The sequence below is a fragment of the Perissodus microlepis genome, chromosome 23 (assembly GCF_051167445.1).
Source record: "Perissodus microlepis isolate ML-2025 ecotype Zambia chromosome 23, ASM5116744v1, whole genome shotgun sequence".
Taxonomy (NCBI): Eukaryota; Metazoa; Chordata; class Actinopteri; order Cichliformes; family Cichlidae; genus Perissodus; species Perissodus microlepis.
In genome coordinates, this window is record NC_140482.1 from 24,548,235 (window position 1) to 24,574,029 (window position 25,795).

Genomic DNA, 25,795 nt, shown 5'->3' on the forward strand with positions numbered 1-25,795 from the left:
TTTACTTTAGTAAGTTTTTGAAAAAAAATTTACTTTTAAAGTACCTTTTTTGCACGATACTTTTTACTTTTACTTGAGTACATTTATGAAAAAGAAACGGTACTTTTACTCCGCTACATTTGCAAAATTTGACTTCGACTTTTCGTTACTTTAAAAAAAAAAAAAAAATTTAACCCTTTAAGATCTACCATAGAACCAAGGCCGCCAGAGCTTACTTTATATTTTTACATGCTGTGGAGCCATTTTTTGGAGCATTTCAAGTTGCTATACATCAATACAACTGTTATAGTCCATATTTTAATAATATGTATGCATTAAGTCCATAGTAACTACATAAATTGCAAAAAAGTGCAATAAACTACAAAAAAATTGAAAATCGCTTTTGGTTTTTTTTACATATATTTCTTCTTGGAGAAATTTAAGAGGTTTATCCCTCAAAACTTTAAATACAAAAAAGTTGCAAAAAATAGTTTACAACAACAGGAAATTTATTTTGAGTGTCTTCATAGTGTATTTTTGAGATACAACAATTTTTATATACTGCAGGAAAAACGAAAAACAATCCTATGATGCAAATTTGCAAAGAAAACAGCGTGTGCGTCAAAATAAACTATTTTAAGCAGTGCAATTTGAGTTCTAAGCGTCCCAGAAACTATTCAGAAAAGCATAAAGTCAAACATGACTTATAAAAACACCAGTATAGGCTTTTAAGGCCTACAAGTAAAAAACTAAATTTTCCGCGAAAATGACGTCACTTCCGGTTTCGGGCAGGTAATGGCGGACATGCGATCGTTCGTGCTGATGTCTGTTTCAATGTGGGAAGTGTTTCGAACAGCTGATCGGATCGGCAAAGCGTGTTTCTGGAATATTATGTTTTTGATCCTGCAAGCGCTTTTTATGCAATTTTTGCAAAGCTATATGTGGAAGGAAACTGTGACCTAGGACAAGCTGATGGCATAAGCTGTAAGTACAACTCCTCTGGTTTCATATGCAAAAACAAATTATTGCGCTAGCTTACGCGGTTCTGGTTCTACAGGGATTTAAAAATAGTTACGCAAAACGGAGCGTGCCTGCTCTGACCGGCTTTAAAGGGTTAACACATTAGATAACATGCCGCCAGTGGAGTTTCCGGTACTTTTTTGCCAATGAGATGTGGCCATGCAGTCACATGACCAGTTTGAAACTGTGGCAGGCAGAGCGGCCCAAGCGTTTCAAAGTAGCGGACACACGGAAAGAAGAAACATGAAAACATGGCAGAGTCTACGCTAGAGCTGAAGAGGATGAACACCCTTGGCCTCACATACAAAGAATGTTTAGCTTAAAAGCAGTACAAAAGAACAGCTATGTCTTCAGTGAGAGCCAAAACAAACAAACTTTTCAGCGTGAAACAACTGAACTCGTGTAACCTGAGGAAACGGTAAGTTTTCTCTAAATATCTTTTTAGCTGTGGTTAGCTGGACGTCAGTCTTATGTTACAGCAGCTGTGTCGAGCTCGAGCTGCGAGTCATATTTTCGGCGCTATGCTGTAGTGAGATAAGTTTGTGGGTGTTTTGTGCAGCTTCAGCTGTCTTTCTAACTGCTCGCTGGTTAGCTAGCGTGAGCTATAAGCTAACAGCTAGCCTGGTTAATGACGCTAGAGTTCCACGCACATGCAAACAGCTCGTCTCTACTGCTTTAACTGTTAAAACAGTAGGCAATACTGTGGGTGACAGGGTTTATTATGTGAAACAGCAGCTTGTTTAGTTTAAACAGTCTGCGTTAAGCTGGGCAAACACTGTGCGATTTTTTTTCAGTCACGTTATTCAGCTCCTGCTCAAACTGTTCAATTAAATCGCAGGGGTTAGAAGTTCATAGGTCACAATGCAGGGTCTCACACTATACGGCCTGATGCTCTGATGCGACCTGAGTGCTCAAACAGTGGGTCCATAACATGAAGCTTATGATACAAAATCTGTCCCTCGGCTCTCCCTCTCTGTCTTTTACTCACACAGACACACACACACACCATCAACTTTGCTAAATTACTAATGAAAAACATTGACCAGGCAGCTGTGATTGAGCAGCAATGTCCATCCAACTCTTTTCGTGGTTGTTGTAGTCGTGATAATTTTGTGAGGCCACATTGAAAAGCCTCTGATATGGAAGCGTAGAGCTGCCACCCAGGCAAAGGAAAAATAGAGCTATATCACGTTATAACGTGAAAAGTATATTTTTCTAACAATATACTTTTCATGTTTGTACAATATACTATCATGTTAGTACAATATACCTTTCACATTTGAACAATATAATACCACGTTCGTACAATATAAATATTATATTGCACGAACATAAAAAGTATATTGTTAGAATATGTCTGTGAAGGTTCTCAGTCATCCAGGTCATCGTAGTCAAAGGAGCTTGCAAAGAAAAGCGTCTGGACTTCTTTAAGTTACTTGAAGACGTTTCACCTCTCATCCGAGAAGCTTCTTCAGTTCTAAGGTCAAATGGTGGAGAGTCCCAGATATAAACCTAGTGGGAGTATCCCCCCACAGAGGGACAAAAGGACCCCCTGATGATCCTCTAATCGCCTGAGCCAAGGTGTGAAACTGGGTGTGGGTCCCAATCAGCCAGAGTTTCGGGTGTGTTCATTGTGAAACCTGGCCCCACCTTATCATGCGAATTCCTGAGGTCAGATGGCCCAGGATGTGAGTGGGCGTTAAGGCGTCTGGGAAGGGATCTCAAAACTGGATTATAGATGGCAGAGAGTTGGTGTCGTAAACCCCCGCCTCTGTTCAAAGATGGTCGCTCACAGTGGACATAGATGGCTTCTTTCACTCCTCTTTCAAACCATCTGTCCTCTCTGTCCAAAATGTGAACATTGGCATCCTCGAAAGAGTGTCCTTTATCCTTAAGATGCAGATGGACTGCTGAGTCTTGTCCTGTGGAGGTGGCTCTTCTGTGTTGTGCCATGCGCTTGTGAAGTGGCTGTTTGGTCTCTCCAATGTAGAGGTCTGGGCATTCCTCGCTGCACTGTACAGCATACACCACATTGTTAAGTCTGTGTTTTGGCGTTTTGTCTTTCGGGTGAACCAGTTTTTGTCTGAGCGTGTTGCTGGGTCTGAAATGCACCGGGATGTCATGCTTGGAGAAAACTCTCCTAAGTTTTTCTGATACACCGGCTACATAGGGGATGACAATGTTGTTGCGTCTGTCCTTCTTATCCTCCCTCGCTGGTGTCTGGTCTTCTTTTCTGTGCCTCTTTGCTGACTTTAAGAACGCCCATTTAGGATAGCCGCACGTTTTGAGTGCTTCCTTTACATGTGTGTGTTCCTTCTTTTTTCCTTCAGGCTTAGAGGGAACATGTTCTGCCCGGTGGTGTAGGGTCCTAATTACTCCAAGTTTGTGTTCCAAAGGGTGATGGGAGTCAAAGAGGAGGTACTGGTCCGTGTGTGTGGGCTTCCGGTAAACTTCGATGTTGAGTTTGCCGTTCTCTTCAATGTGCACAGCGCAGTCCAGGAAAGGCAAACAGTTGTCCTTTGTGTCTTCCCTGGTGAACTTGATGTTTTTATCCACAGCGTTAATGTGCGCAGTGAAGGATTCCACTTCTTGTGTCTTGATTTTGACCCAGGTGTCGTCCACGTATCTGTACCAGTGGCTGGGTACTCTTCCTTTGAAAGAGCCAAGAGCCTTCCTTTCCACTTCCTCCATGTAAAGGTTGGCTACAATAGGTGACACGGGGGAGCCCATGGCACAGCCATGTTTTTGTCTGTAAAAGCCTTCGTTGTATTTGAAATATGTAGTGGTGAGGCAGAGGTCTAACAGTGTGCAAATCTGATCGGGTGTGAAGTTGGTCCTGTCCTCCAAGGAGCTGTCTTCTTGTAGTCGTTTTCTGACAGTCTCCACGGCCTCCGTGGTGGGTATGCAAGTGAAGAGGGAGACTACATCAAAGGACACCATGGTTTCATCTGGATCCAGGGTAAGTTTCTGGACCTTGTCAGTGAAGTCGGTGGAGTTCTTGATGTGGTGTGGGGTGTTCCCCACAAGAGGAGCAAGGATGGTAGCAAGGTGTTTAGCAATGTTATAAGTGGCTGAGTTTATGCTACTGACTATGGGTCTGAGTGGGACAGCTTCCTTGTGGATTTTAGGAAGTCCGTAGATGCAGGGTATGGCATCCCCTGGGTAAAGGTGGTGATAAGTAAGGCGGTCAATAATTTTGTCCTTTTCAAAGTCTTGAAGGCAAGCTATAACTTTCTTTTTGTAGCTGCTTGTGGGGTCTCGCTTTAAGGCTTCGTAGGTATTGTTGTCACTGAGGAGAGTAGTGATCTTTGTATGGTAATCTGTAGTGTTTAGGACCACGGTGCATCTTCCCTTATCAGCTGGTAAAACAGTGATGTTGTGGTCTTTGCTCAGGGAAGCGACGGCCTTCTTTTCCTGTATTGTGAGGTTGGATGGAGGGACTTTGGCACTGGAGAGCGTGGCTGAGACTTTCATCCTGATTTGCTCTGCTTCTGTCTATTGTTAGAACAATAAACTTTTCATGTTATAACGTGATATAGCTCTATTTTTCTTTTGCCTGGGTGACAGCTCTACCCTTGCGTACTCGGATGAACTTGCCTCATCCTACAAGTTGTGCCTCCATCTCTTGTGTCCAGATCACACGCTGCACTGCTGTGCTGCTCCACCTTTTCTCTTTCATTTCTGTGTTTGTGTGTGCGCAGTGTGAGAGGCTGCGTTGAGGAGCGACAGGATTTCAAACAGGTTTGATTATCATGCGACCATACGATTGATGATTGGGAGCTGGTCGTGAGGTGTTAACTGCTTTTTGTTACCCCATGTATACTACACGATGCACACAAAACTCGGGCCGATCCCCAAAACGGTTACGCGACTGAAAAATCGGCTCAAAATGGGCCAAAAATCGCACAGTGTATGGCCAGCTTTTGGAGGCTAGCTCCAAACAAACATCTGCAGCTTGGCAGTGTATACGCACTTTAATGACCAGACCTAATTCTTTTGAAAACCATACATCTTTCCACAGGTCTCCACTTCATCAGACATCACCTAGATTCAGAGCTGGATGAGGCCAGCACAAACAGCGGCCTATTCGACGAAGATGATGGATCCATGGGGTCAGGAAAGCCAGAAGCAGGGGAGCTGGAGAGGTACCTTTCATGTCCATTCACTGGAGGTGTGGATCTGTTGCATGGCTTTCCTCACATCAAGAAGCTGTCGATCAAAGTCAATACAGCTCTTCATGCATCTGGAGCTTGTGAAGGACTTCTTAGTCATGCAGGACTCCTGTTCACTGCTAAACAGTTAGAGCTTCACAGAAAGAACCTTGAGAGCAAACTGCTACTGAAGCTTAACCATCACTTCACTGAGTGAAGAAATGGCACATTTTTGCTAAATATGCAGAAATAAATGCACACTTATACAATTTATGGTAAACAGAGCTGCCTTGTATGAACATATGTTGAAGATGCCTCGTTCTAATGTTTCTCTGAGGCTGCTGTGCCATTTGGAGCAAAGATGAATATAAAGTTTACAGCATACCTTGTCACTGGAAATTGTTTGCACTGTTTATATATTTATATTATTTACTGTAGGTATTGGTGAAAAAAGCTTTATGTTGTGAAAAACTGAAATCTGGAAATTAGAATTGTTGTGCCTTATTTTGTAGATCTTTTTACATATATTCCTTTTGAAAATGGTAAAATTTGTATATTTATTTATTTTTCTTTGTCTGATAACATTTATTTAAAAAATAAATCGGACATTTCAAACAGTTACTCGCTACTTGAGTAGTCTTTTCGCCAAGTACTTTTTTACTCTTACTTGAGTAACTTTTTTGACGACTACTTTTCACTTTTACTTGAGTAATGATATTTCAAAGTAATGCTACTCTTACTTAAGTACAATTTTTGGATACTCGACTCTGAGGAGAATTAATTTATTTTAGTCTGACCGCAGTCCCATCCGCTAACATGGAGGAGGCTATGACCTATACTGCAGCCAGACACCAGGGGGCGATAGAGCTGTTGCGTCGCCCATGTTTTCTACAGTCATTGTATCAACCCTTTAATTGTGTTCATTGTGAAGTGAATGCAGTTTAAAGAAAATGGGGTTATGTTTCTTTGTTTCTTTTGCTATGACGCTGGACCATCGCCATTTTGAAGATCAGGACCAGGAGAGCCCATTTTGTTGTTTACTTTGGTAAGAAATGATCATTGTCAGTGTTTTGGAATATTTTGTCATTCTTTCTGTGTACTGGAGAGACAGAAAATGCAAATTTGCTAGTATGTATGAAGAAAATATAGGAAAGAATATATGTATGAATGACTAAATGTAGATTTTTGAATGTTACTCTGACTGTGATATACAGGCCAGGTTTTTTGGGGGTGTACGGTTCAGTGATGATCCAGTCCAAAGATGGTGAGCCACCCTTTCAGGATTTCTTAGATGATTGATCTGAGAAGAAAACTAAATTCTTTGAATAAGCCTTGAACTGTATGAATTGTACTTAAGTGGTAGGACAGAATTGCACCTCATTTCTCCTTTGCACCTCCTGCAAGGAGAAGCCTCATTGATGGACTCACACTTAAGGGTGTCGGCTGACACAAGAGAGATTTCTTATTTTTCATGACTTTGGCCCAATTTTTCCTTTCATGTAATGCTGTTGTTTTCATTGTATGTATGTGAGATTATTCATTTGAGAATACAAGTTCATCAGACCAAGTTCTCTGAGCGTTTCATTAGTCATCCACTTTGCTCTATTAGTCGAACCTTAGCTATTGTCCCAGCCCACAGGTAAACATTCAAATCTGTATCCCAACTATTGAAAGGGGTGTTAGAGATAGTTTACCTGAGCTGTGAGATATAAGGCAGACACTGCAGGAAACTCCTCACTTCACTCTCTTCATGTGAGCAGCCTGTCAGCTCCACTTGTTTCTTCTCTGGTTGGAGTTTCAGCACTTCCAGGAGGATGGAGGTCTTTCTCTCTGAGAGGTTTATGAACCAGACTGCAGGAGCTGACTGGAAAACTGACCATAATGATGATGGGGCACTCAAACCCATTTCAAGCACACTGGGGTACATGTCAAGTAGAAAATCACACCACTTCTGTTTAAGAGTGAATGTTTGATAGCTGCACACTGATGATAACAGCTCCAGTATCTTCTCTCCTGTCTGCTGTTCTCTCTCTGCTGCTGCACAGAACAGATTCACAAAGAACCTGGGTTCTTCTGAAGGTTTTGATGCCTGCGGCTTGAAGCTAAAATCAAGATAATATTTTCTTAAATCTAAGAATTAACTTCATTACTTCTCTAAATTATGTCATGGGTCTTAGAATATTTTAATTTGCATGCGTAATAAAAACCTAAAGACAACCAAAATCACAAAAATGCTGACCATTTACCTGAGTTCTGTGATATAAGGCAGACACTGCAGGAAACTCCTCACTTCACTCTCTTCATGTGAGCAGCCTGTCAGCTCCACATGTTTCTTCTCTGGTTGGAGTTTCAGCACTTCCAGGAGGATGGAGGTCTTTCTCTCTGAGAGGTTCCCTGAGAACCTGATTTCCTCTGAATGTTCTGATAACTGAGGAACGACACTGAAATCATATGGAATATAAATATACACAATATTGATGAAGGCACACAATAATTAGATTGAACAGCTGCTAATAAAAATAGATATCTAACACATGTACCTGAGCTGTGAGATATAAGGCAGACACTGCAGGAAACTCCTCACTTCACTCTCTTCATGTGAGCAGCCTGTCAGCTCCAGTTGTTTCTTCTCTGGTTGGAGTTTCAGGACTTCCAGGAGGATGGAGGTCTTTCTTTCTGAGAGGTTTATGGACCAGACTGCAGGAGCTGACTGGAAAAATGGCTTCAAAGCCATTTTAAAGTCACTTGAAAACTCTTTCACATGTTCAAACAAATCAAGAAAGATGTTGTCTATGTCAGTTTTAACTGGAAACAATAGGAGGAGCCTCTTCAGTATATGTTTGTTTTTTTCTTTATATTGAAGTGCTGCTTTCAGGCATAAATCCATGAATAGCCTCTTCTGCTCCCTCTCCAGTGTCCCATGGTATTTCTCCTGCCTCCATGAAACTGGACCTCTGAAGCTGAAAAACAAAATTTCAGATTTCTGTTAAACTTGATTTGATCAAACTTTAAGCACCCAATGTATAGCAGGGAGTAGACACAGGGTCAGTGTCATGCTGTAATACAAAAGGGGAAAAAACTTATTATAAAAAACTTATTATAAATGTAGAATGCCCATGCTTGTACAAACCCAATTCTGAGACAGCTATGATACTGTGTTACATATAAATACAAATGTTAAAGTTAAAAGTTAAAATTAGCTACCTGTTAAAACATGGTATTGAAAATAAACAGCGGAAAATAGCCACCCCTAAGGGTTTTTTTTGTGTGTTTATGGTTGTAGTTGTTGACCCTGGAGTTGCCCACCCCTGCTTTAAACCCTAATCTGTCATTCAAACATTCTTGTTCCATATGGTAGTTTCAGGTATTAAAATGCTATTACATCTGGACATAAGAGGACGCATAGCACAGTTAGTAAATATGCTGAGCGGTGATGCGGGGTCATCCAACACCGGCTCCAGGGAGGAGCATACGGCAGCGTGCTCCACGGAAGATTTTTCTATTGGAGCAGTCTCGAGATGACAACCTACGCTCAGCCTTTGACCAAGTGATAAGAAACGATGGTCGGTGTATTCACGATGGTCAGCCCTGAAGCGGTGCTGGGATTTTCTCCCTTTCAGTTATTGTTCAGCAGGAAACTGTGGTTGGCGCTCAACCTTATTAAAGAAAACTGGGGGTCCAAGCCTGGCTAAAAACGAGATTCAATACGCCCTGGACCTGAGAGCAAAGCTTCAAGCGTTGGATAGGTTATCACGGGAGGATTTAATTCAGGCCAAGGAACAACACCAGCACCTGTACAACAGACCCAGGCAATTTCTACTGGGAGATAAAGTGCTGTATTACTCCCGTCTTCTAGCTCAAAGCTACTTGCCAAGTGGCAAGGGCCCTTCGGGAGTAATACAGCACTTTATCTACCAGTAGAAATTGCCTGGGTCTAGCCCGGCTGTTGTACAGGTGCTGGTGTTGTTCCTTGGCCTGAACTAAATCCTCCCGTGATAACCTATCCAACGCTTGAAGCTTTGCTCTCAGGTCCAGGGCATATTGAATCTCGTTTTTAGCCGGGCTTGAACCCCCGAGTTTTCTGTATTACTCCCGTCTTCTAGCTCAAAGCTACTTGCCAAGTGGCAAGGGCCCTTCGTGGTCACATGGCAAGTGTGGGACGTGGACTACAAGGTGGCATGGTCAGACAGGGGCGGAACCACACAGATCTATCACGTCAATCTCCTTAAAGCATAGATAGGGGCTGAAACCGCTGCTCTTGTGAGCCTGGTTAAGGAAAGAGATGAATTGGGGCTGGAGGTGCCAAATTCCACCATTCCCGCCTCCCTCCATTGTGATAACCATCTCACACAGGCCCAGAGAGCAGCGGTTAACACCCATTTCAACAGCGGTTTGTGGATGTGTTCTCTCCTCTGCCTGACCATATGAATCTCATGGAGCATCACTTTGAAATGCAGCCTGGCGTGACGGTGCATTCACAGTCCTACAGGTTATCTGAGCACAAAAGACAGACTGTTCAAAAGGAATTGGCAGAAATGCTAAAGATGGCATCAACAGAAGAAAGGTAGGTCTATACAGTTCTGTGTGGACTATTTCAAGGTGAATCAGGTGTCAGAGATTGATGCTTATCCCATGCCCCGGGTCGATGAGCTCCTGGACCGGTTAGGCAGTGCTCGCTTTTTTACTTAACTGGATTAACCATTAATCACAATTCCATTATGCTTATTTGAAGCCCTGACCACTTTCCAGCACCTTATGGACCAGGTACTGTGTTTAAAAGCTGCATATGCTGCCGCTTACATGGATGATGTCATCATCCATAGCAACAACTGGGCAGAGCACGTGCAGTGGGTGGCCATGGTGCTGGAGTCCCAGAGGCAGGCGGGGCTCACGGGGAACCAGAAGAAGTGCACTGTTGGACAGAGGGAGGTACAGTATTTGAGGTACCACGTGGGAGTTGGGCAGGTGCATCCTCAGATGGATAAAACAACAGCAATTGCCCACATCCCAAGACAAAAACGCAGGTGAGGCAGTTCTTGGGACTGGCCAATTACTACCGTCGGTTTGTGCCCAGCTTTACGAAGCTGACCAACACCTTGACCGATCTCACCCGAAAGGGTGCTTCGGATCTGGTCCAGTGGAGGAAGCAGTGCCGGGTGGCATTTGTGTGGGTGAAAGAAGCTTTCTGTGGGAAACCCCTGCTCCACACACCTAACTTCTCCCTTCTTTTTATTCTGCAGACCAGCACCTTGAACAGAGGGCTTGGGAGTGTTTTAACCCGGGAAGTAAGAAGAGTCAACCACCCCATCAAGTACATCAGCTGGAAACTTTGAGAGCGGGAGGCCAGGGACAGCACCATGGAAAAGGACTGCCTGGCAATTCAGTGGGCGGTAGACTCCCGTCATTATTACCTCCTGGGCTTTAGGGTTACACCATTATTTCTTAAAGAAGTAAAACAGTAATAAAAAAATGGAAGTTACATTGTCAGTACATTAGATATTGATATAAATTATTTAGTTTGGTAACAAGTATTAAAATAATTGAAAACAAGTCAAAACCTATTTTTTCCATTTTAACAGTCATAATTATTTGAAAGCAAAAGCTACATACCTGAGTGAGCTGATGAACGGCAAAGCCTTTAAAAGAGACTCACACTGAATGTGACAGGCAGGAGTTTCATTGTCCCAGTGGAGGCACACATTAACCTTTGTATGCATCCTCTGCATGATTTCCACAGCTCTTTCAAAAAGCTTCTTTTCACCATCAACTAGAAGGTGAAGGTTTCCATCTAGGCTGAGTAAGCTTACAAAGTTCATCTGCTCTTCATTGATAAGAAAAATCTCCCAAAGCTGTCGAGGCAGAGGGCCAGACCTACAATTGAAAAAGAGATCATCACCTCAGAGTAAAACTAACCAAGAATACGCGTCTCATTAAAGGTTGTAACCTAAGCAGTAATATAAGCCTAAAAGCGCATGTTCATTCTTACCACTGAACATTTTTAAAGCATTCAAACAGCTGTCTCATTCCTTGTTCTGATATCATAACATCCTCGAGGTTCAGACATATTTTCTTTTTCTCTGACTGAGTGACCACATAGGCCACAGCACAGCAAGGGTAAGGATCCAGACTCTCTCCACTGAGGTCAAGGCGGTATTTTAGTTTGTCTAGAAAGTAGATGCACGCTTCAGGACTCTGGGACTCATACAAGCACTTACATAAGAACAGTATGTCAACATGGAGCCCACTGTCCTCAGTATCAGCCTCTTCTTGCTCACACAGATGAGGAAGAAATGTGTTTATCAGCTCCTTGAAGAACCAGTTAGATGTATTCTTCAGGTCCTGATCTGGAATCAGATGCTTCATCAAACTTGGGCTCTTCTCATTCAACAGTCAACACATGAAAGGGATCAGATGTTTCATGTGTTTCTTCTCCTCTGTGAGTCACTGCTGAAAAACATCTCTGATTTTATCAGGATTCTTCAAGAGCCACAGTGCTGCAAAAAACTCCTGCACTGTGTAATGGAGAAATGCATGTGTGGTTATTGTTTCAGTCGGGGCCTCCTTAATGAGAAGTGGTTTCAGGAAGGACAGGACACAGATGTCTTCACAGGTCAGGTCTGTCAGGTTCACGGTTTTTTGTTGAGTTACACTAAAAGCAACTTCAGCCAGAGACAGAATTTCTCCTTTCTTGGTGCTGATGAACGAATTTAGATCTTTGTTCTTTGTTTTGCTGTTTATCTGAAGGCAGAATCGAATAATATTGATGTAGATCTCAGTTATTGTACATGGCTGTGGAAAGTCATCTGAGTTAAAGCAAGCAGCTATCATCAGTGCATACATGGGGACATGACAAAGAGTTACCAACTCCAAGTTACTCAAAACCTTCTTCTGATCTTCACCGAGTGTTGCAGATAAGTATGTTTTTATAGTCTGCTCACTAAAACCTTTCACCTCCACTCTGTCAAAGTCCCCAGAAAGGAAGTCTTCATCCTCATCATCTGGTCTGCATGTTATGATGATCTTTGCAAGAGGAAGTAGTTTCTTTGTTAAAACTTTCTTGACCACCTGTGAGGAGAGATCTGTGATCCCATCAAAGATTATTATGATATTGTCAGAGTGTCTCTTTATATCCTGTAAGACCTCATCTTTGCCTTCATCAGGTTCACAGAACACACCAAAAAGAAGTTCCTCTAAGTTTTTGTCCCTTATGATGTCAGATATTTCCCTCATGTCAAAGTAAAACATGTAATCAAGCTCTTTGTGTTCTCTTTCTGCCCAGATTCTCAGCATTTCATGAGTCAGTGCTGTCTTTCCAATTCCAGGTTTTCCAACCAAGAGAATGTTTTTATCTGTTTCCAGCAGCTCACTGGGGGAAATGTCTGGTTTCTCCTCAGGAATGTATTTTCTCATCTTTTTAGGGCGACTCAGCTTGCTTTTCTTTTTCTTCACTTTCTTTATTTTAGACGGAGAAACACTTTCGTCTGTGTCTAATACAAGTGTTGCGTACGACAGATCAGGCTTCTTGTTTCCTCCCAACAGATTTTTACTCTTTCCCCAAAACTTATTTAACATCTCTTTTGCATTTGACTTTAACTTTTCCTGATATCTGTGGCACGGTCTTGGTCCTGAAAACAGTGAGAAAACAAAGTGACTTTGAATCAAATGTAGTTTTCTTACAAAATAATGGATACATATTTATACCAGCATATTAAAGCACATTTTATAGAATCAGTACATCAAAGATAACAAAGAAAATGAAATGTAACAAATATTTAATCTGGATCTTTGCTTCAGAATACCTTGTAAGTAGTTTGCATTCATTTGTGTGTCGTCCTTGAAGGAAAAGCAGCTGATCCAATGATGCAGGTCAAATGTCTTGGTGCCAGGATGAAGAGGAGGTCTCTCTAAAGTCCTCTTCCTTGTCATATCAATAATTTTGAGGAACTCATAGCAGGCTTTTTCCCCTTTGTTTGTGACTGAGTCCAGTATTTTTCTGGTTTTGTCGTAGTCATCCTTCTCTGCCTGTATTTTACTGACCTCTTCATCACAGAGAACTCCTCGCTGATATAAGTTCTCTAAAATCACAGATAGATTCTTTAATTCTCCCACAAGGTGGCGTCTTGCACTTCTGATATAACCTTCAGCAGTCTGTGATGTACAGGCCATGTTTCACGGCTTCTGTGTGTCCTGCACACTGAACCAGCTTCACTCATCTAGAGAACAAGATACCAGGTTAGAAATGTTGGAAATAATTAACACACCTCTGATGTATTTGAGATAACTAAGACAGAATAAAACTGAACTAAGTACTGTATATGGGAATGTAAAATAAATTAATAAACACATGCATAAGATCTAAATAAAGCAATATAAACAATAAATAAATGGGGAAACAGTTGTTTTTGTTTTTGCTTTTTTAAATCAACCTGTCCTGTCTGGCAGCTTTAGCAAGAAGAATCATGTTGTAAACGCACTGTCCTTTTTATTTTATTTTATTTTATTTTATTTTATTTTATTTTATTTTATTTTATTTTATATGTGTAGCGTGAGTTAACAGGCTCAACATAAAAACAAGTTAAAGACAAAAAGGGGAAGAAATGGAGAACAGACAAAAAAGGACAAAGCACTAGTAAAGCGCAACAGGCCACCCACTGCTGCGTCTGTAACAAAACACATTCAGAAAAGAAACAGCACCTAAGACAGAGAGAGAGAGGGAGAGAGAGAGAGAGAGAGAGAGAGAGAGATTAGATTTTTGAAAAATATGTTTATTTCTTATGAAATAATCGACATATTACAACACCCGTTATATTGAAATCAATCAAAAAAAAACACAATATATCAAAACGTTACATCAACACCTGCCCAAAAACTAGGTGCTCCTTAACCACACTACAGATTGCCTCTCTGCAACCCCAGACCTGAGGAAAAGTGTGTAGGTCTGAGGCTGCCTTATAAACTTTAAATTCTAGCAGCAGCCTAGACTTCACCATGTTGACAAACACAGAGACCACCTCAACATTCAGCCCTTGTGTCACCTTCCACTTCCTACTCATATAATTTTTGCCTGTCCTAACAAAATACTAAGCAGCTGGCATTTGCTCTTCATATGATGAGTAAAAAACCACAAATAAAAACATTCAGTGTAAAACCTTCCCCACATCTACTGAAGATAGTGCTCAGAAGTACAGAGCTGAGAGGGGAACACATTCAGAAAACAATGAAACAGCTTCTCTCTCTGCTGACAGATTGGACATTTGTCTTCCACAGCAGGGTTAATAACAGAAACAAAAGAATTTACAGCAACAATGCCATGAAGAATTCTCCACTGTAAGTCTGCATGTTTTTTTCATGAGGGGAGGCTTATAAAGGGATTTCCATGCTGGTTTCATGTCAGGTGCTAAGGAGAGATGGGTCAACCACACTGTGTCATTGCATCCATTCAACTTCCTTTGAGAGTTTTTACAAGCAGCCTATACAAAGTTTTTCCAGAGGCCTCTTCCAGGGACACCCCCGCAACATCCACACCATCCAGTAAAGGACCAGAGCAGTTCTTAAACCCAGGAACAGTCTGATGGAAGGATAAGGGTCTAAATGATTTGGAAACAGAGTGCCTTCACAATAACCTGCCAAAAGTGAACATTCAGCTCCACCTAACTTGTGTTTCCAATGATCCAAAAGCTGAACAACAACTCGAGTAGAACTTATTCCAACCTGGGCAGCGAGTCCATCAGGATTATCCAGCCGAGGTCCAGCCAGCTCTACACAGCAAAATCTCCAGTGTTAAATTAACACTAGAGAGTGTCTATATGGGTCCACACCTCTGAGTGTTAAATACAACACTGTTGAGTGTAAAATTAACACTTTTGACAGTGTTATATGTTTAAAAGTAACCTAGTCAGTTTTGAAGATTAACAATGGCTAACACTGAGCAGTGCTGATTTTCTAACACTGGAATATTTCTAACATTTTGAGTTATTTTCCAGTGTTAGAAAATCAGCACTGCTCAGTGTTAGCCATTGTTAATCTTCAAAACTGACTAGGTTACTTTTAAACATATAACACTGTCAAAAGTGTTAATTTAACACTCAACAGTGTTGTATTTAACACTCAGAGGTGTGGACCCATATAGACACTCTCTAGTGTTAATTTAACACTGGAGATTTTGCTGTGTAACACCCACTTCAGAGAAAAAACCTGTGCAGTGTGGAGCTGTCTGGATAAAGTAGTCTTCCCCCAGACAGGGCAATCCAGCAAGCTGTCAAACTGTACAGGTTCTTCCAGCAACCAGTACAGAGAATCAGCCTGCTGTTGCCTCCCTTTCCTCAGCAGAGCCCACACAGCTTGCTCGAGTCCATCAGAAACAGAGATAAATCCAAACCCACGCCCCCAAGCTGCTGAAGAATACTGCACGATACCCTCCTCCACACTAGATCTGGGGGTCCTTAAGTAGCCTCTGAATAAACTGAAATCAAAAATCAGCACCTCTACTGCCCAAATGGACCAGACCTTGTCCACCTTCCTCCCTAGGGAGAAAAAGGACACTTTTAGGAACCCAGTGCAGCTTATCCCAAAAAAAGTCCACCAGGATCCTATAAATATAACTGGGGGATCAGCACAAGTCCGCCGGTGCCACAGAGCCTCCAGGCAGGCTGAGCTGATCCCCCAGCTGACCTCTCACGGTTATAGCCTCACTCTTTCCCCAGTTTATTTTGGCGGAAGAAATACAACCAAAAAGAGAAACTCTGTTCCCTAAAATCTCAATATCTTTCCGTGTGTTGACCAGAACAATTAATTCATCGGCATAAGCTGACAACTTTAGAGATACATTGCACCCAGGGATCTAAACACCACACAAGACCTGTCTTAATTTGTGAAGCAAAGGCTCAATTGCCTGGGAATACAGCATCCCTCACAAAGAACAGCCCTGCCTCACCCCCTTAGAACATTGAATGCACCACTTAAGACTCCATTCTTATACTGCCAACACTTTATTCACTTTTAGTCACTTACAGTTATTTATTCACCTTTTAGTCACTTTAATTTTAAAATTGTATATACTGTATATTCTGTGTATTTATTATTTTACTCTTATTGCCTGTTCTTATTGTCCTTATCTTCAACGTTATGCTGCTCTGTTGTTTGTTAATTGCCGCTTGGGGATAAATAAAGTCTTCTGATTCTGATTCTGATTTATTTTCAGTACACTTGTAATGTCACAGAATAGAACATGAATCATTGCTACAAAACCTGGGCTGAAGCCAAAAGCAGTTAAAGTTTGCCACAAATATTGGTGTTCAACCTGGTCAAAAGCTTTTTCTTGATTTATAGAAATGAGACCAATATCTATGAAAGTGATGTTATCACTTATCAGTAGGGATGGGCACCGGTATCCGGTGCCATCATGGCACCGGTTCTGACATAAACGGTAGTAACCAGACCGAAAAGCAGCGCACATTTCGGTGCTTTATTTCGGTGCCTTTTTTTCCTGAGCTGTGATACACTTTAGATTCTAGCCAATCATTTTACGTTTCCAAGGATAGTAGGCGGGTCCAGGTACGTACGTTCTTTTAGAGCAGAGCTACAGATTAAAAATGCCCAAGGAGGAGCGGTCAAATGTATGGCTGTACTTCACAGCAAAATATGCAAACTCAGCAGCCTGCAACAAGTGCTTTAAGCTGATACTGTGATACTGTCAAAGGAGGTAACACCTCAAATCTGATGAAACACCTGGCGACGCATAGCGTTTTTTTAAAAGCCGAGAAACGCGCCGTATTTGATAGCTTGCTGCGAGACCTCACTCCGTGCACATCTACTGCGGGTGTGGTGCCTGTTATCGGACCCGGAGCAACATCCCCCAAAAACCCGAAGAGGAGAGTCCTGGCCCCTAGCCCTGCCAGTGTAGCAGAAATGATGAAGGATGATGATGGCAGAAGCAGCCGTTCTTCTCTGCGTGAGTAGCTTAATGTTGTTCGTGTGTAATTTACGTTGAGTAGGCTAACCACGTTATTACATTAATGCATGTAAGGTGAACTAGCAAACATCATCATAGCTACATGCGGCTGTCTTCTTGTTTGATGGCAGATACTCCCTTCACCCTGGCCAAAAAGGCTAAAATGACCAAAGAAAAAGTGGAAAACAGTTAAACATGAGAGGTTTTTGGACAAAGTTTGTGTTTTTTCCATTGTTTAAGCACTGCTTCCAGCCAAGAGTGATACCATATATGCCCCATAGCTGCAGAAAAGGCTAACATTGTTATCTTTTTACAAAAAAACAGCTGAACATGAGAGGTTTTTGGACAAAGTTGGTGTTCTCCATTCTTTAAGCACCAGCACCGTTTCAAAAGTACCAGTTTGGCACCGGTATCGGATAAAACCTAAACGATACCCATCCCTACTTATCAGCTTGCTGGGCACGCACTATGTTTGGTCTCCATGAATGACAGAAGCCATCACATCTCGAAGTCTGGTGGCCAGGACTTGGAAACATCTTATAGTCTATACAGAGCAATGAGACTCGTCTCCAGTTCTTCAAATTGCATAACAGAGCGATAACCTCCCGTCTACAGCTCAGAGGTAGCAAGCCTCTCTGCAGACTATCTGTGACAACCTCCAGAAAATCCTCACCCATCAAAGACCAAAAGGCTTTGTAAAATTCAACAGGACCTCTCACAGTTACTCATCCATGCCAGGAATTCTACAGTCTGAAAACTAATCAGAGCAGTATAAAGTTCATGCAAAGTTGGCTGAGCCTCCAATTTTTGATTGGCTTCAGCCGCCACCTGAGGGAGTCCCTTGAAGAAACTATTGCACAAACTGGGATTTTCTGAGAAATCACTCTTACAAAGGTCCTTATAATAGCTGACAGCAAACTTCCTGATCTCAGAAGGATCTGAGATTGTGGAGCCACTGTCAGACATTAGAGAGTGAACAGTCTTTCTTTGCCCAATCTTCTTTTCCAGTCCAAGGAAGAAGTGAGGAAACGTGACATCTCTGTGACGCTGAGGAAATGTGACCTGACCAAAGCCCCTTTGGCTGTCGTGCCCAACAGGTCGGCTAAAAAAGGCTTTTTAGATTTGAGGGAATCTAAAAGCCCCTGGTTTCCTGTAGACGCTGATAAATCCTGCAGTTCTACCATCTGAGTCTCTATAAGTCTCTCATAGATCTGGTTATGTCTCTCGTAACATTACGAGTAAAATGTTGACACAATTGTTTGACCTGACACTTCCCAAAATCCCACGACTGCTGGATACAAACAAAATCTGATATTGATTTTTGGTTACTGAAGCAAAAATACTCAAAGGTTGTTCTAAAAGCTTTGTCATTCAACAGGGCTGTATTGAAATGCCAGTAGGCACTCCGTACATAAACATTTTTAATGAAAACAGAGCAATAAATCAGACAATGATCAGAGAAACCAACAGGGGTTATCTGACAGTCTTTAAAAATACTCAAATGGCGTTTAAATGAGTATATACGATCCAGTCTTGCCAAAGACAAACGATTGTCCTTAGAGTGACTCCATGAGTACTGTCTCTGATGTCCATTGAAAACCCTCCACACATCTGACAGATGCACAGTTGCAACCAGCTGCCTGAACCTGTGAGAGGACGCAGGATGAGGTTCTGTGTGTTTCCTATCTAAGGCTGCCACGATTAGTCGACTAGTCACGATTACGTCGACTATCAAAATCGTCGACGACTGATTTAATAGTCGACACGTCGTTTGAAGCTTTGTAAGATCCCAAAAGACGCAGGAATAAGTAGTAGGATTTAAGAGTGTAATAACGGACTGAAACAGAAGATGGCAGCACTGCATGTACAAGGATGCCAGCTGCCGTTAAACCCCGAAGAAGAAGTAGCTCTGTCCCAGAATTCATAGCGCAGCCCAGTTCAGTTTCCAACAATGGCGGCAACTAGTTAGTTTTAATATTGCTCTTATTATTCTTTCTGGGTCACAAAATAAACGTTTAATATATTTTCAGGCGAGAATGTAGCTGTGTAAACCTCAAATATCTGCTCAGTTTATCAAGACACCACATATTTTCAAAAGCGCTCCGACGTTTTCGGAGACGTCTGTTACCCACTAGCTCGATAGTTAGCCGGGAGCAAGGCTCACTAGAGCCGTGAGAACACCGGACTCCCGGCAAATCGTTTTCAAACCCACCGCCGTCTTTCGCTACTCAGGTTAAACATATATGAGTCACTTAGATAACTTCAAAATGTCATTGTTTGGCTTTTTTTTAGTATTTTATTTGTTCCTGAGTAAATCGGTTTGGCTGAGATTAAAGTTATAGTTTTTACACAGCTGAATAAACGTCAAGCAGACAGTTGATTATCAGAAGTGTGAGATGCTGGAGAATTTACTCCGGTGTCCTGTTATATTTTAGATAGCAAGGAGTTTATTAAACTTCACCGAAACAATCTGCAGATTTCATTAAAATTTAATAAACTATCATCTTGCCTTTATTTTTAGTTAGCACAAACCTTAAACACTTACAGCTGTAAGCTAATGATAGTTATATAAGAGCAGATGCTGCTGGTGCAATAAGCTGTACGTTTTACGTACAATGGATGATGATCTGATTAGTCGACTAATCGCAAAAATAATCGGTGACTAGTCGACTATCAAAATAATCGTTTGTGGCAGCCCTATTCCTATCCAATAGTGGGTTTTCAGTACAATTGAAATCCCCATAAAAATAAATACTCATCATCACTAGAATCCTTAACGGTATCACACAGGACATTTAAAAAACCCATTCTGTCCACTCCTTTAATTGGAGCATATACATTGAGAAAAACAAAATTCACATTTTCATATTTGACTTTAACTTTCAGTAAACAGCCCTTGATTATCTCCTCTGCTTAGCAAGAAACAATTCAAAAAAACAAAATTCAATAAAACAAAAAAAATTCTTAGAGAACACAATCTCCACACCTCCACCACAGCTCAACTTATTACCAAAAAATATCCCCCCACACCACACACACACACAGCCCTCCTCCAGTCACTCTCATTGTCAACAGTACTCTGAGTTTCTTAAACCAACATCATATCTAAGTTCTTTAAATCCATAAGCTTGAAAAAAGCAGCTCTTTTCACCTCATCTCTAGCACCATTCAAATTTAATGTGCCCATTTTGAATTTGCACATAAAAAAGGAGAGACAGAGAAAGAAAGACAGGAACATATAGAGTATTTTCCTAAACATCATCATTGTCATCAGCAGTAAGTGCTTGAGCTCTCACTTTAAAAATCAGTTTCTTTAAATGATAAATCTCCTGGTCTGTCAACACATCATCAACAAAATTTCCAGATTTTTTTGTCAAGACCCGAGCCAATTCAACAAAAAGCTTCAGGTCTGGAAGGTAGTCCTCCACTTTCACCATCCTGAGGCCTTTGGTTTTCTGTAAGAACCTCCTGATGTCAGCAGGAGAGCACAGATTCTGGTGTTGAAACCCTCTATTTTGAAACTGAAAGACAGGTTTGGCTCACTAGCGCTGTCTTTGAGGATCATAAAAACCTGCCTTCTGTGACACACAACATGTTTAAGGAGCACAGTTTGCACCCCAAAGAGACCATACACAAAATCATTAACTTTAGTTACCTTATCAAGAAAGATAACAATCGCACCATTCATACGATAGGCAGATTTCATGCTGTCATAACCCTCCACCTCTCCTACAGCTAAAACAGCTTCCTCCACCGAACACTTCACAGCCGGTATGAGTTTGACAGCATGACAGCTTTTTACACAACTTTATTTACACCACATTAAGAAGAAAAAACACACCAAGAAAAAACTCCCCACAAAGTTGCTACTACATCATCAGCAACATCAATATGAACTAACAATTTACTAACTCCAACCAACACACACACACACTTAAAAATTAAGGAGTCCATATTTTTAGTCGGAGAGTAAAAAGCATGCTCTACTCTCAGGCGGGATGCCAACAGTTCCTTTAAACTCTGCACAGCATCAGTCCAACCCTGACCTAACATCTGGTTCTTCCCAGTCTTCTACACAGCAAATTCAAAAGTGTTAAATGTTTTGGTGTTAGTAGTCTTCTTGCAAAAGTAGAGTTAATTTTACTCTAAGTAGAGTCACATTCTTTTAATGTAACTCTGAGGTGTAAAATGATAGTAGTTAAAATCGAGTGTTAAAAATGAGTGTTTCTATGTCAAATCTGGAGGTGTTATAATGGAAACATTAACTCTTGACCTCTTAACTCTGAACTCCTAGAGGGGCTATGACACCAATAGAGTAAATTCACAGACTCCGTCCCCAGCACGGCTCCAATCGAAGCTGAAGTGAAGCCGTTTCAGAACATTTTGCTCTACATATTTGAGTTGTTTGCCATGCTTGGTAAGTCATTTTTTCAAAGATTGTTTCAATTATTATTATTAGCTTTTACTTCTGTGGCTCTTTGGAGTTGAGACAAAGCTGTGTGAAAGGCATTAGCCATGTTGCTCGGTGATAGCATAATATTCTGTTTTAGCTAGCTGAAAGGTATTGTTTGCGGGCAAATACCACAGCCTTGAAAAAAAGCTTGCATGTGAATTTTCAGTCAAACCTTTGGTCAAATACACCTAAAACAATGTCTAGAATGTGAAATATTAGTATAATGGTGCTACTTGAAGCCTGAAAGTGATCCCCCATAAAAAAAAAACGAGCAAACAGCAGTAGCAGATGTCCTGACTGGGTTCTACGTTAGCATTTAGATCCCTCCAGAGTTTTGTGCACACGGTTTAGGTAAAAATGAAAAAGGTTGAGGTTTTACATTTAGTTCAGTATTACCTGTTGCCTGTGTCGTTGTCTTTTGGGAAAATACTTTACACAAGTAATGGCTCAAAAAGGATTCCTTTTTTTTTTTTTTACTGTGCTGCAATTGATTACAGGATTATTTGTGCCATTAATTAGTGTCATCTAATTTTTATTCAATCTCCACATAGGATATGCTTGTGAAGATGGAATATGGGGGAGAGCAGAAGTGCGTTGAAGTTCCACAAAGTGATGAATGAAGGACATGCATATTGTATTGAAGAAATAAGTGATGAGAATGCTGTTATTTGCATTTACCAGCTCACCTGTGTCAGACCTTTTGATAAACAAAATTCTAATGAAAGTGAGAACATGTACACTGTTACATCTTTCAGAAAATGTTTTGAAATTGTGGTGCACAGTTCAGAATAAATGGTTTTCAAAAACCATTGCATCTTTTTAGTAAATGTTTATTTCCAAAAGAAATTTCTAGAAGTTCAGAACAGTAAAATTCCCGCTTTTTAGAATTAATTAGAAGATAACTCTTACGTAGTTAAACTAAAATACTCTTTGAGAGTTAATATATAAACTCTTAACACCAAGTGTTAAATTATCAACTCCAGACAGATTTGGTGTTTAACACTAAATCAGAGTTAACGTACCAACTCTCCAAAAAGAGTTAAATTAACACTCTCTGGTGTGGACCCATATAGACACTTTAATAGTGTTGAAATCAAATCCGACAGTGTTAATTTGGACATGCTGGATTTGCTGTGTATATTTCCAGCTTGTACCAAACAAAAAATTAATCAGAACCAGAGTCCGTCCCCTCTTCACTTGATACTTAGGACCAAAAACAAACAAGGGTACAGATAACTTCTCCCCCAGAGATTCCACCCACTCCTGCAACAAAGAAAATAAACCCACTAGCTGTGGACAACAGACCACTAAGTGCTCCACCGTCTCCAGCATCTTCCTTTGTGAACAGAAAGGACATCCCTGTTAATGTTTTGTTTACAGATCACACCCACACCTACGGGTTTTTGTACGCCACACCTGTAAGCCTGTGGTTGCATTAATGTGCTGCTGGGTTAAAGAAGGAATAACGTTACTTGAGCATCCTGTGTGTTCTGACAGACACCCCAAGGTGAACACCACTGCTATCCAACCAATGCTATACAGTCCTGGGTGAAATCCAGATTAATAGATGAAATGTAATAAATCACACACAGTGAGTTACTCAGGTTTTATACTGTAAAATGTGTTACATTTCACATTGAAGAGCATGTCTTACTCTGCACTCAATCAGAACAAATGCATAATTGGGAGAGCTGGCTAGCTCAAAGCTGTGAAGTCTGTGGCAAAGCTGTTATTCTTTACTCAGTCTGCACCAGTGTTGGTCAAGTTACTTGAAAAAAGTAATTAGCAACTAATTACTGATTACTTCTCCAAAACATAATTCTGTTACTTTACTGATTACTTTTTTAAAGTAATTAGTTACTTAGTTACTTTTTAAAAACATGATACACAACCTGAATACTTAATAAAGCAAAAGACTTTTCAGCCCAATTCTATTTTTTCTGCATAATCCATCATATAAAGTGTAATCAAATGAAAAAGTCTCTATTTAAAACTTCTTTTAATCTTTTAACTTTATACACATTGCATCAAGCAAAAATGTAATTAGATGCAACAGTGTTTGACTTAAATTTGTTTGACATTTAAACCTATTTTCTGCATATTCCAGCACATAAAATAAAATATTTTTTCGTGTTTATACTCACTCTTTCAAATAGATGCAAGTAAAACCCAGCAGAAAATAAATAAAATCAAAGACTCAGCAGCACTGAGTCCTGTCGCGCTTAAATCTATTTTCACCTGCTTAGCAGGAGTGGAGCAGGCGGAGGTTTGCCCGGAGCCGCAGCGTTCCTGTCAGTGTCCAGGATCCAGGGATTTCTCTGTGAATTTCACATTCCCGTGGCAGTGTGCTAGGTACTTGCTCAGAGGTTTATGGACTTTTTTTGCTTTAGAAAGACGTTTTCTTCCCAAGCAGTGTACAGCGGACACTAATGTTTTCCTGACTTTTTATGGAATGAAACTCAAAATAAGGTCAGTATTTCCATGCTTTAAACGCTGCACGCTCATACTCTCTCCCGTATTCTATATATTATCCATTGTTGATCTGCACACGTCTGTTACCACGAACGTCGCACTCGCAATAGTAATTCTTTACTTTACTCGTTACTTGAAAAAAGTAATCGGATTACCGCTTTACTGCCCATCTCTGGTCCCTACTCTGAGTGTTCAGTGTTGAGCCCCACTTAAGTTAAGCTGCACCATCAATTGCAAAGCATACAAACTGTGCATCTAACTTTTCTTATTATTATTCTAACTGAGAGATGTGAAACAGCAGCTCTGGTGCAAAAACAGCAAGAGTATCTTGATTAACAGTTGGATGGCTCGGGACATAAGGCTTATATCATAAGCATATTATTCTCCTTCAGTCTCCTCTCATTTATCTGAACTCCCATGCTGTTTACTTTTAGAGACGAAAAAATTCAGATTTATGGTTCAAATGCAAAGAGCAGGTCAGGAGAGAGCAATACAACAGTAAGTGTCTACAGCCATGTCTAAAATATGATAGAGGCTGTCTAAGGAGCTTGGAAAGAAAAGCATCTGGACTACTTTAAGTTGCTTGAAGACGTTTCACCTCTCATCCACAAAGCTTCTTCAGTTCTAGGGTCAAATGATGGAGAGTCCCAGATTTACTCAAAACTACTAACCACAAATTTAACAATGTGGTGTATGCTGTACAGTGTAGCGAGGAATGCCCAGATCTCTACATTGGAGAAACCAAACAGCCACGTCATAAACACATGGCACAACATAGAAGAGCCACCTCTACAGGACAAGACTCGGCTGTCTATCTGCATCTAAAGGACAAAGGTCACTCTTTCGAGGATACCAATGTTCACATTTTGGACAGAGAGGACAGATGGTTTGAAAGAGGAGTGAAAGAAGCCATTTACATCCACTGTGAACGACCATCTTTGAACAGAGGCGGTGGTTTATGACACCAACTGTCTGCCATCTATAATTCAGTTCTGAGATCCCTTAAATCTGGGACTCTCCACCATTTGACCCTAGAACTGAAGAAGCTTTGTGGATTCAATTCAATTCAATTTTATTTATATAGCACCAAATCACAACAGCAGTCGCCTCAAGGCGCTTTATATTGTACAGTATATCCTACAATAATAGATACAGAGAAAAACCCAACAATCATATGACCCCCTATGAGCAAGCACTTTGGCAACAATGGGAAGGAAAAACTCCCTTTTAACAGGAAGAAACCTCCGGCAGAACCAGGCTCAGGGAAGGGCGGCCATCTGCTGCAACCGGTTGGGGCGAGAGAAGGAAAACAGGATAAAGACATGCTGTGGAAGAGAGACAGAGATTGATAACAGATATGATTCAATGCAGAGAGGTCTATTAACACATAGTGAGTGAGAAAGGTGACTGGAAAGGAAAAACTCAATGCATCATGGGAATCCCCGGCAGCCTACGTCTATTGCAGCATAACTAAGGGAGGATTCAGGGTCACCTGGCCCAGCCCTAACTATATGCTTTAGCAAAAAGGAAAGTTTTAAGCCTAATCTTAAAAGTATGTCTGTCTCCCAAATTCAAACTGGAAGCTGGTTCCACAGAAGAGGGGCCTGAAAACTGAAGGCTCTCCCTCCCATTCTACGTTTAAATACTCTAGGAACAACAAGTAAGCCTGCAGTGCGAGAGCGAAGTGCTCTAATAGGGTGATATGGTACTACAAGGTCATTAAGATAAGATGGGGCCTGATTATTTAAGACCCTGTGTGTGAGAAGCAGG

At 41.1% G+C, this 25,795-nt stretch overlaps 2 protein-coding genes across 2 annotated transcripts in view; both read right to left on the minus strand.

The window, feature by feature from the left end:
* LOC146361523 (uncharacterized) overlaps window positions 1-7,246 on the minus strand; it is a 37,956-nt gene extending 30,710 nt beyond the window's left edge. Inside the window, exon 1 of the mRNA XM_084922359.1 lies at window positions 6,845-7,246. Within this exon, the coding sequence (XP_084778485.1) occupies window positions 6,845-7,077 (233 nt within the window). The 5' untranslated portion in view covers window positions 7,078-7,246. The remainder of the gene's footprint in view (window positions 1-6,844) is intronic.
* A 4,033-nt stretch (window positions 7,247-11,279) lies between these two features.
* LOC146361524 (protein NLRC5-like) lies at window positions 11,280-12,755 on the minus strand. The gene has a single exon (XM_084920754.1). It carries the CDS (start codon window positions 12,720-12,722, stop codon window positions 11,592-11,594), a length of 1,131 nt encoding a protein of 376 aa, XP_084776880.1. The 5' UTR covers window positions 12,723-12,755; the 3' UTR covers window positions 11,280-11,591.
* Window positions 12,756-25,795: the final 13,040 nt, after the last annotated feature.